Consider the following 14,100-nt stretch of genomic DNA (forward strand, 5'->3'; position numbering starts at 1 on the left):
CAAGTAATGTATGATACATAATAATGCACTAATAAAAAAAAGACAAACAAAAAAAATGTAATTAGCTTATCTATTTGTCCAAATAATTGATAACCTGAGTTATTTATGTTTTCCCAAACATAGAAAATTCGGTCTGATATAATCCAAACAATCGTTGCAACTTTGATGGAGTTCAGGACTCAAACTGAGGACGACCCACACGCTAACAATAGTTTATAAACTGACTCTGTGTGACAGCTCACCTGTGTGAAGAAAAGTATACGCTATCATTTGGTGTTACATCTTGATCGATACTGGATATTAATCCTGCTGCTGCCTGATGCTGCTGGTATCCAGTAAACTCAGAGAAAGGATTTCTACAAACAGCTGGAAGCAACAAACTAAACTTCAACTCCACTTAAATCATGTTGATTGTTTTTACTTATTTTTTTTCAAAACCTAGATTAGATTCATTACTGATGAGTGTTATTAATCTACTACCATCTCTGTCTTCATCACAGTTAAGTTTTACTTCTACGGACACACTGATGTGCTATAGTCGTGAATGAATGAATGAATGAATGAGAAAGGCGTCTTGTGATTTTGGCCGCAAACCGTGTCTGTTGCTTTGTGGGATGTTTTTGGACCAATATATGTGCTAAAACATGGAAAAATATTTCCCTAAATCACTTCACATAATTCAAAGTGTGTCTTGTCTGTTAATGTGAAGGACAACATGCAGTTCAGACTTGTGCTGTGTTGACAGTGGTAAGGAAATGTCACTTGGTCGGAGCAAGTTAAATTATTGCAACTTTTACAGAAAGTGACCCTGGTGGCCAGGAGAAAGGAGTGCATGTCAAAGAGCGGCTTCTTTAATGAGACTGTTTTTGTCTTTTGTGAAAACTGTACAAGTCGATTTGAAATATATTACATACAGTACTTTGAAGACTTTTAGCAGTGCACTAATTCTGAGAGTTGTCAGAGGCCTCATCTTGCACCACCACCAATTTAAATATGATTGGACCTGTACTTCGATTTCTGAACAGCTGTAAAAATACTGACTTCACACATCAGAATTTGTTTTATTTTATGCGTGGTGCTAATTATTAAGAGTTGGCATTGTGGCATGTTGATACGAGGGCTAACATATTAAACCAGATCATTGGCACTGGGATCATGAACCTGTTTGCCCCACAGAGCCCAGTTCCTTCATTCGGTTGTTGTTAAAAAGCTACAACTGATTAAAGTCGACACAAACGCTTTCGAACCTTTGCATTGTTTTTTTTTTTTTTTTGGTTAGTTTTATCTGCTTGGGTGTATCCATTGTACTTACAGTAAATGTGTCCTTTATGCAGCACTTTTAAACTCTGTATTAGAAAGGTACGATATAAAAAAATACAATTTGACAGTTTTCTTTATATTTGTGCATCTTGCTAGCCAGCAGTAAGGGTCTCACCGTCTCCAGGCCCAGCAGGACCAACAGTGGGATGGTGGTCAGACCTCCTTGGATCCACTCCCCCAGTGACACTGTGCCATCGTGATCGTAGTCAATCTCCTGCATCATTTCCTGAAGGATCTACGATAGTAGCAGAAAGAGAAGTCAAAAGAAAGCAGAAGTAGATGAGGGTACGTTTATTTCACTAACTGCAGTATGAAATATGTAAAAAAAAATACTGTAATATAACTTAACAATCAGGGTATCATTTATTGCTCATATTTTTACTCATTTCCAGTGCAGGATCACGTGTCTTTCTTACTGGTTTCAGCTCTGTCACATCCCACTCCAGGTACTCTGCAACATGCATCATCTGGGAGATAATGTGCTCCAGCTCCTGCGGTAAAACCACAGACAGTCATTACAAGCACAAAAATACTGTATTTACCTTTCTGTATATTGTAGCCTTACAAGTTAATGTCACTAAATGTCTCTGGCGTGAATAGACTGATAAACAGCCAGTAATAGCAGGTTGAGAATGTCATTCTTCTGCACATGAGAGTTGGAAAACAAAGGCAGCGTGGGAAGAGCTCCGCGGCTGATGGTTTAATTACAATGGTTGCTTTTTGGAAAGGAGGGGGCAGAGGAGGGTGACATTATTATCTAGTGGCGGAGTGAATCACTATGATGCCCTTTGGGCTTCTTAAAAACCTAGTGTCAGAAAGAGTGTAAATCGAGATTTCACACTTTTTTGTTTAATTTACTGGAAAATCTTGAGTAGAATTTGGGTCACACTGAATGAATATCTCTGTTTTTGCATTGTGTGTCCTTTTGTCTTCACTCCTGCTCTTTCTCTGCATCTCCCTGCCAATATTGTGTGGGAGATGACTAATAATTGGATACATGACAAACCCCCTCCACCCAGCCCACCCTTTCCCTATTAACCCTTTAATTCCAACTGCTACTCCCACCTATATGCTGTCTATAAACATAAACTCTGGTGTTCTTTCATTCATAAAAATTTGTTTTCTCTCTTTTGTTTTTTAATTCATTTGTCCATTCATTTAATTTCATGAATCCACTGGTTACATCTGTTTAAGGATTTCATGTCCAGGGTTGTAGAATGCTACATAGATGTGATACATAGAGATAGATTTAGAGAAACAGGTGGATGGAGGAACAGAAAAAAATGATAGAGACAGAGAAAGAAAGACCTAGAGGTGTTGAGCTGGCTAACTAAGGGTTAGGATGCATAGATACACCTTTTAAATAACATATACAAACACGTTCAATTTAGCTTCTCAGTTATGGTAATTTATTGATTTTCTTTATATTACATGGTAATAAACTGAATATCTTCATGATTTTCATGTCATTTTCACTGTTTTCAGTCATTTTCTGACATTTAACCCAAACAATCAATTACCTTATTAAAATGACAATTGGCAAAGAAAATTTGAAGTGAATCTTGTTTTTGATTTGACTTTTAAACACCCATCATTGCAATGCTCATGTGAAAAGACCAATATGAAATCTTTTGCTCATTAAAAACAACATTTCTGGGGAGTGGGATCAGTTTGAACACTGAAAATATTTTTAAAATAACACTCTCTAGGAAGGGCAATATTTACCGAGCTGTCCAAAGACCCATTTCCATCTGTGTCATAGAGGCGAAACATGACTGTGAAGACAAAAAAGAAAATGTCAAGCTCCCGCAGCAACTCCCTGTAGCCTTCTCAACCCTTAAAGTGAATATTTAAAGGCCCACTGCAGCTCTGGCAGCAACCTACACAGCACTCTTCTGTGTGAATGTCACTGTGCACTTCACTGCAAAACAAAGCCCATATCTCAGCAGCTGTAAGCATCTGAAGGATGCAACTTTAAGTGTCCCCCAATTACCACTCAAAAGTGTCGCCATGGTAACAGACAGGTCCCACATCAAAGCTGCGATTGGTTGCTCCTTAACGGCACCGACTCTGAATGTAACGGAGTCGTGACAGCTACAGCGTGACCTGGCTGCAGATCATTTCCATGCTAATGCCTCCAGATAGAAGTGCTCCAACCCGCCGCCGCTGCACCTCCCCTCCCCCAGCTCGGCCTTCGTGTGAGTGTGGCCGAGCTGCAGCAGAGGGTGGCTGCTGACATCATAAGGAGTTTACGTCAGATGGCTGTTCGTCAGGCCACTAACGAGGAGCTAATTGCCAGTTTCCTGAGGGGGTGTGACCTTTCAGAGCGAAGGGAGGGGGAGGTGATGCCGGTGTCTGGCGTTTGGTGTTGGGTGGAGGTTTATGGTGTTCGGAGGAGGTGACTGCGGTGACCCAAAGACGCCCCGAAAAGGCAATAAAGTGCAGACGATGAAAGGGTACTGCCTGCAGTATGAATGCGTTGGAGGGAGAGGTGGAAAATCTTTTCATCACTTCAGTGTGTTAAAATGAATCTTCGTGATTGTACAAGTTCCAAAGCAGCTCCACTCTAAACAAATAGTTTCCTGATTATTTCCTGTTAACTTATTGTTGTCTTCTAAAATGAAGGCTTTCCAATCATTGCCACTAATGCTTGAGACAAACTGGATTGCATTTAGAATCCAATACTTAAATTGTTGTTAGAATATTTTAGAGCATCGAAAAAGAAAAAAATAATTTTCTACAACCGCTTAGATATTCTCTCTTCAGACCAAATTTTTGGGGATGTTTCTGTTAGGTTTGCATAAACCTTGACGCAAACACAAATTTCAGAAGTTGGTACTTTTTAAGTTCGTTTCTAAGTTAATTGATTAATTACTTGATATGTGCCTAAAGGAGTTTTCTTAAACATGTACATTCAGCTTTAATCATTTCTCACAAACACACTGAACACCTTTGCAAAGCTATTTTCCCCCCCTTACTGTTAAAAAAAAAACACACGGCTTACAATGAACCTTCTTCTTCTTTTCCTGCCTTTCTGAGACTATTGCAGCACATCTTAATGTGTTACTGTCACCTGTGCTTAATGTGACACCAATGGTAGAAAAATCTCAGCTGCATAGCACTGACAGAACAAACCCTCTGACCTCTGGGCTATTTGTTTGGGTCATTTTGACACCTTCACTTTTAAGCTGTTATCGCAGGTGTTGTAATGGCTAGCCATACATGCTGCAGCTTGTTTTTCTCACAACAGTCCAGGCTATCCAGATCTTTCATCACTTGATTTTATAATAATCAAGAAAAAATGTTTTTACATATATCACATATGTGTCTCACCACAAAATGCTGGCACTAGAGGGGTCTTTCCTTAGTTGTGCAGGTGAGATTGAAATCTGCAAAAATCAAAACCATGCTGGTGGGAAACATGACGGAAAAATTAGGAAAAAAAATCACTAACTTACGTTGATCTCGATAAAAGGCAACAGCACAGAACCAACCTAATCAAGCTGAAATCTGAGCAGCTCTCAAACAAACCAGCAGAGGGACCCATCTACTACAGAAACACAAGGCAGGGACCCACAGGAGGAGACAGACAGATACAGAAGCAAGTGAAGTTAATTCCATCATGTGTTCACACATAGGCAGTATTGGATGAATTATTTAGTCATCCCAGCACTTAATGAGCACCACTCTTCTCAATAATTCAACATATGGATGACAACTACTGCAACACAGAAAAAAGGCTGCTGTCCAAGCAATGTAACCTTGTGAATAAATGATGTGATAAATGCAATTAAGAGATGTGTCGATAAGCTGCCAACTTGAGGCATCAAACACTCATTCGGAGAAGCTTTATAGGGGCTGTGAAAATTGTTTCCGAAGAACTTACAGAAAGAGGAAACAGTTTAATAGAGGGGATTTCATGTGATAATCAGCTGTGAGTATAAGGTCCAGCCAGAGGGATAAAACGAGTGCAGAAAACCTAAAATCTTAATATTGCATTGGTATCTTTTTAGTTATTATTTTCACTGGCAGGGAAGAATAACAGAATAAACGAAACTAAGTTTGATTGAATGCACTGATTAATCACCAAAATACAACCCAGAAATTGCAAATAAACAGAAAAGTAACAGTTTAAATCAACAGTGAAGACTCATGAGTAATGCAGCATTTCATGAGGTCTGTGTGGTACTAGTTAGAAAAAAAAAGGCTGTCGGTATGATCGGTTTACTGCAGAACCAAAGTTTCATGGCACTGAGCTTCTCATAGCCTGAAGTAACAGAAGCAGAAATAATTCAAATCCACAAATTCGGGGAGTTCAAGTCAAGTACTTCACAGTACAGTCACAAGTGAGGAACTAAGGTCAAAATACAAAACAAAAATGATAAACAAGAGTGATTCATTGATTTTTCCTGGCGAACAACCATTTTGAGAAATTCTAATGGGAGCATTTCACAGATTCCTTCAAACATGATTTACATATTGGTTTGTTCTCAAAGTGTCTGTTTCATTCATTTTTAAATATGATTCAGTAATAAACAGCTACATTTAAAATGAGGTGGTCATTTCACATATTTAACAGGCAGATTATACAGTATATCACCCCAGAATGCATGCACAGAAAAGGACACATCTCTTAGCTAAGATGCATGACTTTATACTCTCTTACCCTTTGGCTTTTTCACTGAGATTCAGTCTGACCGTACTGAGCCTGAAAAACTGCCCTCCACCCACTGAGGTTTAACTCAGCCTGTGACATTTCTCCTACCTCTCGGTGGCTCAGCTGTCAGGCTCATGTGCTTTATCGTTTCATTTGTGTTCGAGAGGTTCCCAGTGTTTTTTGCATCCATACAATTTATAAATCTCTGACTTATTCGCAGTCTGCACATTGTTGTACTTGTGATGCTTGCTGCGTACTAATCTAAGAACCACTCATGTGACGTGGCACGATACTCACACTCCAGCTTGTCCTCGGGACGGCCGCCCTCCAGCAATGAGAGGTAACACACAATGTCCTTCAGCTGCACTGTTTCCAGAGGCCTGGGCAGGGCGGGCGTCTTCAGAGGGGTCGAGTTGCCTTTGATCAGCTTCAGGCCTGGAGGGAGACACATGAAAGGTCAAAATGTCCTCCACAATCCCTCTAATTTTAGCCCTGCCACCTGCTGGGCTCGAATGCTGGACATCAGTCATATCCTCAGATTGATCAATGGTGGTTGGTGTCAAGTTCACCAAACAAACGGCAACAGTATTTCAAGGCCCATCTCATTGTGTTTAATGGCAGAGTTGAGATCAATACGCAACGCTAAGTCATTAACACGCCCCCTATTGATTCACCGTTCTGATTAGGTGATATAGAACTGAGAAATAGACCTCAGTATTGAAGTCAAATATACAGCCCCATATCCCACATGGTTCTTTTGTTTCTCTCTGTGGTATATGTAATATTGTATTTACACATTTGCAAGTAAAACACAAGGTATTTGTGGTGCTACAAAACCACACACTCAGCCCATAAATATGAAATTATGGATTTTTTATTAACACTGACAGGAACCATGCATTCAAAACTACATTAAATGTATTTTTATTTTTGAATCTTAACCGAATGAGCTTTTTTTTCCTGACCGACTTTATGATTAGAACTACATTCATTTCTACACTACATAGCTGGCCAAGTATTACTTTAAGGGAAAATATGTTTTAGTTTGAAAACATGCCAGCGTGGCAATCCCCAACTGTATTTATAGATTTACAGCTGTGGCAACCTCATTTTTTGCTGTTGCTGTGTTTCAATACATTTCAGTCTCTATGAGGAATGTTTTCAGCCTCCAGTTATTTAAAGACGCCAGCAACTTTGTTTCAGTCTTATTTTATGATACACTATTGATTCTGCTGTTCAATGACAGAACAAAATCTGCACTAATATTGCAGAATAAATGTAGGCAAAAAAACACAGAGGCAACTCCACTATTTTAACAACTGTGCTCGACATCACATTTATGCATAACTGCAGCTTGATGTAGTTATAACACTATGTTTAGTTATTGCTAGTTAAGCTTCCAGAAGTTGTCAATGTAACGAGCCAAACCTGCATGATTCTGACATTACAAAGAAACCTAGTCCTTAAAATAAACTGCCATGAAAGTCTCAAAATTGAATTACTCAAGAGACGATTTTATCAACACGAACATTTTTCATACATCATCAATTTCAACTGAGTGCTTTAGAAGAATTTTGATGATGGCTTTCCTTTCTCAAATCAGTAAGTAAAGATAATTTAGTTTTAAGGTTTTGCCTGCAACTCATTTTTGAAATCACATTCAGTTCGAAAACATGAGGTCCGATTGCAAGTACTTTCATCAGAAGTTTGTAGAGAAATGGTTCATTAGAGAAAGCTGGTGCTGATATTTGACATCTTTAGATCACAGGTGAGCAAACCACACTATTCAAACAAGTTTTCCATATTAAATAAAATATTTTGTTTTTTTATTACCTATAGAAAAACACATAGGTGTGATATGAAATCAGCAAGAAGACAGTTTGTTACTATTAAATAAATGTGTTTAACGATGTGATGTTATAAAAAAGAAAGACTTGGCTAGGTCAGACCAGCCCCTGGGACTGGAAAATGAAGGCAATGTGAAAAGCTGCAGTTTCTTTAATGACCACTTGAGGCTGATTCCAAAAATGAATCTCCATAGACCTCCATGTTAGAATGTCCAACTTTACAGCATAAGTAAACATGTTTACAGCCCAATATAAAAAAACAATTTTAATCTGTATAGCTAATTACCCCTTTCATGACAACTATACATTGGGTAAATTATGCATCTTTAGTTTTTTGATTAGCTGGGATTTGGGAGTCAGGTTGTGCTGAGATAGCAATGGCAGAGGACCTATACTGAGCTGTAAAAAAGCTTTTTTTTCTCCACAAAATCTGTGGATGAAGTCACAGAGTCCGCCTTTATATAGAGTCAGTGGTTTGGACACAAAAATTTCTTGATTAGTTTAACTTTTGAATTATTGGAGCTTTATCAGTATGTTCACAGTAACAAATATGCAATTATTACTTAAAGTGATGTTTTCACAGAAACAATGCTGACTCTTGGTTGAAAATGGTGGACTCCTCTATTAAAGTTCTGTGTTTTGTTAACCGCTACACCCACTATCTCACTGACCTCTATCTGCTTTTGTCAGAATTACAGCTGCCTCTGGAGAGCTTTGCCGCTTCAACATGCTGGATGTCATTTTGAGCCACTCTCTGAAATGACTGATGCTCTTCTTGGGAGACCAGCCTCTATTATTCATCTCTGATACTAGGCAGGCATGGAGGTGTGCAGCCAAGTGTCAGTGCAGGGAGGACAATGCTGAGTGGACCAGCACTGGTCTGACTAAGTGGTATTTTAATATCAGTTAGTCATTACCCCACAAGAATGAGATGTTAGTATAAATGTGATAAACAAACAAGACTCTTGCCAAGACAATTGGCAGCCACTGCACTACAATTTACATTTGGTGCCACCGGGCTGGACTTGGCAGAAAATTGGATAAATCATCTGACAGTACATGACAGAAACAGTAATAGTGGCATTTTTAGAAAGCAAAGAAATTTAAGTTTATGGCAATGGCAAGGCAAAGTGGCAACAATAATAACACTGTGAGGGCAGAGATTTACTGGCACTATGTCAACAAAAGCTGCAAAGGTTTCTTATACACAGTTCATATATATAAGTATATATATGTGTGTGTGTGTGTGTGTGTGTGCGCGTGCGTGCGTGCGTGTGTGTGTGTGCGTGTGTGTGTGAAACTATGACACACCAGCATGATGTGTTTATGAACCCAGGGTTTGTTCGGGAAAAGAATTTCCATCCTACACTTACCAGAGACTCTTGGTTTGTCAGAAGATGAGGGACTGGGTTTGGGGCCCTTGTTGCTAAACGACATGAAGAGGTGTTGACAGAACTCTTCGGGGAGTTCACTTTCCAGGAACGTTTGCATGAAGACCTTGAAGCCCTCAAAGTCAATCTCCTGAAAAACCAAGACAGAAATAAAACATGTTGCTTGTCGTGGACGGCTACAGTTGTTGCCTTCAGGGTTACAAGGAAATACAGATTAGTTTTAATATGAACAGAGAAAATCTGTGATCATTTGCAAAAATTTAGGTTGCAAAGATACAAATCCGACTATCACTGATTGTTTGATTTATAGACTGAATCTGTCACGTGTAATAGAAAAGAGGGCCTGTATTGTCTTACATTTTGCTTATGAACGTACCAATTACCAGTCAGTGGAAGACATCTTAAGTGCGTAATATTTCCCTGTAAGTGGTTGTATGTCCTCGAAAAAGACGATTTTTTTATTGCTTCATCTCTGCTTGAGAGAGTTGAGTTATTCAAGGAGGAGCTATTTGAGCACTCAGCAAAACCCCAACAATAAATTAGAGAGGAAGAGATGGCGGTTACCTGGGAGAGGATTTCCTGCTTCTACAGTCCGTAGCATGGGAGAAAGAAACAAGCTCAACATGTTCATGGATGCTTTTATGCAGCCACAACACTTAAAATGCACAAAATATTCACATTATATATGCTCTTGTAAAGCATTATAACTGCCAATAAATAAAAGAACGGTCAATTTTTCATCCTGCATCTATTCCCTTTTTCCAAAAAACATACAGATATTTATTCCATTCATTATTACATGTTTTCAGCTTATAGCTCTGCTGTGTGTGGAAGGATTTTTAGGAAAAGTATGAAAAAGGCAGACTGTAAAAACTGCAAAGAAGATTTAGAGCAACTGCTCTGAATTGATCATTTCATGTCTAATTGTCAGCAAATTCAATGCTTAAAATCTGTTACAAAATCACTTATGAATGTCAGGATATTTTTCAGCAAAGAAAAGCAACTATAGCAACGAAGAAGTGTCTAAACATCAAAGAATGGACATTTTTCCATTTCTATCAACATACAGATAGGTGTGCTGTATAGACGCACACATTGGCAGAGTTGGCATCAACGGTCTATGAACTGTGTGTTATATAATGTAGTATAAACTGAACATACCTCTTCTGGATTGTATTTAGCCAACACACCATCTCCATGGAACTCCTGCAGCACATCCTTCAGCTTCTTGGTTGAGTCTGAGGGGAAACATTGAAGACAGGCGACTGTGTTTACATTTTGTTTAATGTTAAAGGTTCATTTATAGTACAAGTTAGATTTATATATGCATTTTGGAAAGAACCACTCCATATTATATCCCACAGCTTAAACAAGTGCATGTTTTCACTGCAAGTGACTAAGCCACCTCAGCTGCACTGAATGTAATTTTACTGGACACACATCACACAGTGGTAGCACCTCTAAGAGCTACAGAAGCAAACAGTGCAATGCCAGGCACCCTGTCTGGATCACACATTTGGCTTAGATGTAACATCATCATGTCTGCAGGGAGACATCCTCCCCATCTGTGAATCAGAGGTGTGAAAATGAATTCTACACTCCAAGCACTCTCAAGTTCTTGTCAGTACATGATGGGAACGTCACTCAAGATCTGTAACTTTTAGTGATCTTAATGGTATCAGCCACTATTGGAAGATTCAAAAATAGATGGTCTTCAGTTAGTGCAGCTATGAACCACAGAATTTAGCAAGACATACAAACAAATTGGCATGTGGTTTAAAAGAAATTAAACTATATCGGTGCAATAAATACAGTGTTGGAGTGGGATGTGGTTAGTATTTGAGCATAAACACTGGAAACAGCCAAACTGTCTCTGTTCATGGAAAAAATACACTTTCCAATACCTTTAAAACTCACAATTCAATGGGCTGTATCTTGTCATTGTAACTTGTGAAATATACTGAGTTTATATAGGTTTCTGAGTTAAGAGTTTATACTCATCTGATGTTAGCTGAGATGTGAATGGACCATTAATGTCAGTTTGACATAATTGATTATTAACAAGATTAACACATGATAAATAATCAGGACGGTTTCATGTCAGCTCCATAATGTTTCACTCTGAAACCTTTAAACTAATATTGCACATTTGGGAGCTTTTCAAATTACTGACCATTCATCACATAAAAGGCAAAATTGTGGTACAAATACAGTAATTTCCAACAACACTGTAGTGAGTTTACCCTGTTTGGTAGTCTACTATTTTGCCTGTACAGAAACCAAAACCACAGACTTTATTTGGCAGCCTGCGCTATAGCTGGAAACAGTTCACATGGAGCAGCCACAACATTAAAGCCACCTGCTGAATATTATGTGTACCAAAACAGCTCAGGCCTATTAGTTCATGGATGCCGGATGTCTGGAGTGTTCTATGGGTCCTTAATCAGATGGGGAAGTGGGAAGGTTAGATGCTGGATCAATGCCTTGAGCTCTTTGTGGTGTTCCTCTAACCCTTCCTATGCTGATTTTGCAGGGTTTCGGGATGAACTGTCCTGTTTCAGAGTGCCGTTAGTGTGAGGGGGTGCTCTTGGACTGCAACAACGCTTAGGTGGGTGGTACATGTCAAAATAACACCCACATGAATACCAGAACTGAAAAGTTTACCAGCAAAACACTGCACTATTACAAGATGATCAACATTGTAAACTTCAGCTTCCAGTGGTTGTTATGTTGCTCAGTGTCTCATACAGAGTATAAGCCTTTGTTTCTCAGAAATATGTTGAGCATATAAACCTCCCTAAAACCACAAATTGTTGTTTTCATATTTTCTTTTTATGAACAGGTTACATTTCCTCCATTCTTCTCTAGACTATTTGTGTATCCCCTCGCAAAAACTTTTGCAATCCTTCAGATCTATATGAACAGTTGGTGTGTTTTCCAACAGGCTGCCAGTTCAGGGTAAAACCCCCTAAGAGACTATACAGAGACCTGACACTTAATGCGATGCGTTTATTGCCCATTACTTATTTTAAAAGGGCGGATTTCTGATACACCCACTGGCTGTGAGCAAAGCTGCAGCTGCTTTCTTGACTCTGATGGGTGAGACTGTGGCTGGATTTGGTTGTTGCTCTTAATTTCTGGTGCTATCTATATATCCAGCTGCACTGCTATTTGAACCTGTGGTGCTTCCATGACAGATGTGTTACAAATAAGCTCAGTAATACAGGAACACTCAGACGGCAAACTATCACAGCAGCATTAATGTTGTGTTGCAGCCATTATTAAGCCAGATTTGTAACAACTAAAGTACAGCCGTGAATGCAGTCACAGTCACAGTGATGCTAGTCAGTGTCTCAGTCTGTGATTGGTCAGAGAGCTGGGTAACAGCTGAAATGCAATGATGTAGACTTGAGCTTAAGCAGTCACAGCTGAGGATGTACCGATTCTCGCTGGAATCATACCCAGCTGCAGTCAACTATACAAGATTTTCTTTCACAATACAGCTCATCTCAGTCTCTGTAGGTCAGAAGAAATGCTAAAATTAATGCAGGGTAACACAAAAGCAATCCAGACAAAAATAATTTCCATCATGACCCTTACTCAAGGGCTTTATACGTCTGCACAATGGCAGAATAAGCAAAATTGCCGTAAAACAAATAAAAAATAGACAGAAATAACCGTAACACAAAGGTTGATCCATTTCACTTGCTATTTAAGCAATCAGCTATGAACAAATAAAATAAATAAATAAATTGCTGTGATAATTACTGCATGCAGCAGAGAGTTTATGAGCCCGGCTGCTAAATCAATTTGCTGCACCACAGATACTAGGTTCTATTGTTGCTGAAGTTAATTAGAAGCACTATTTCCTCACATGCACCAGAGGGGCTCGGTTCATCCCTGAGCTTAAGCTGCTGCCTGCTCATCACAAATTATATTAAGATGCTTGCTTAAGTTCATACTTTATATTAGCTCTACCTCTTTACAGGTCTAATTAGCACAAGAATATGGATCTTTAGCTCCTCCCTCTAAAGGTTCAGCATATACACAGACACACGGATGAATGCAACATAGCAGCTGTAGACAAATGTTTGTCGAAGTAGAACTCCAACCCACCTTTAATTACACCGAGCAGCCCGGGAGGCCGAGGTAAATTTGTTGTTTATAAAACTGCACAGCAGGGCATAGATTGATAATCAGCTGTTATGGTGGGAGTTTAGGCTTGCTGGTGGGGAAGTAAAGTGCAGTTACTTGGTTAGAAAAGCAGTCCAACTTGAAACTGTATCATCAGACTGAGTAAATTAATCAAAACTCAGATTTCAAAACATATTATCTTAAAAATAGCAAACGTCACACAGGCCTCGAGCTACAACATCTACTTCATATTACTTCCTGTTGCTGTTGTGGAATAAATGCCACAGAAAGTCCCTGCGTTACGTTACAGTTGGCTGATATTCTGTATCTAGTTGGATGTGCATTTGAGCTCTCTCCCTCGTAACAGCAATTTGTCACCTTCTGCACTAATGGCTTTGCAACTTTGCTTTGTCAGGATCCATTTTACCAATAGTGAGTAGAAATAAGCACCTCACAGTCTCACAGTGGCCCGTCTGTGTGTCATCATCACTGACTATCTTTATTAGCACACCATCCACACAAAACCATTATGCAGCAGAGTGATTATGTATCCACTGATTGTCTGTCTACAATATATTTTCTCAATCAGGGTAATGATTTAACCATTGTCTGGCACACGGTAATCACACAGTAATGTTTTTTATAAACACATCGAGCTGTTCCTCTACCTTCCAAGGTAAAATAATTGTCCTTCTGTCCTTCATCTCGCTGCCACACGACTCATATTAGCAATGATATCACATAAAGAGAA

The 14,100-nt window shown here is 39.1% G+C and overlaps 1 protein-coding gene across 2 annotated transcripts in view; it reads right to left on the bottom strand.

Moving 5' to 3' along the window:
* The window catches only part of dgkb (diacylglycerol kinase, beta), a 92,159-nt gene that overhangs the window by 55,734 nt on the left and 22,325 nt on the right, over window positions 1–14,100 (bottom strand). The window contains exons 5-11 of one of the 2 annotated variants that reach the window (XM_035951706.2): window positions 10,377–10,453; window positions 9,780–9,800; window positions 9,198–9,345; window positions 6,275–6,412; window positions 3,046–3,095; window positions 1,737–1,811; window positions 1,436–1,555 (exon numbers count right to left, since the gene is read on the bottom strand). In XM_035951706.2, the coding sequence (XP_035807599.1) occupies window positions 1,436–1,555; window positions 1,737–1,811; window positions 3,046–3,095; window positions 6,275–6,412; window positions 9,198–9,345; window positions 9,780–9,800; window positions 10,377–10,453 (629 nt within the window). The remainder of the gene's footprint in view (window positions 1–1,435; window positions 1,556–1,736; window positions 1,812–3,045; window positions 3,096–6,274; window positions 6,413–9,197; window positions 9,346–9,779; window positions 9,801–10,376; window positions 10,454–14,100) is intronic. The other variant, XM_023277856.3, reaches the window with a different exon arrangement.

Source organism: Amphiprion ocellaris, chromosome 9, assembly GCF_022539595.1.
Source record: "Amphiprion ocellaris isolate individual 3 ecotype Okinawa chromosome 9, ASM2253959v1, whole genome shotgun sequence".
Lineage (NCBI taxonomy): Eukaryota > Metazoa > Chordata > Actinopteri > Pomacentridae > Amphiprion > Amphiprion ocellaris.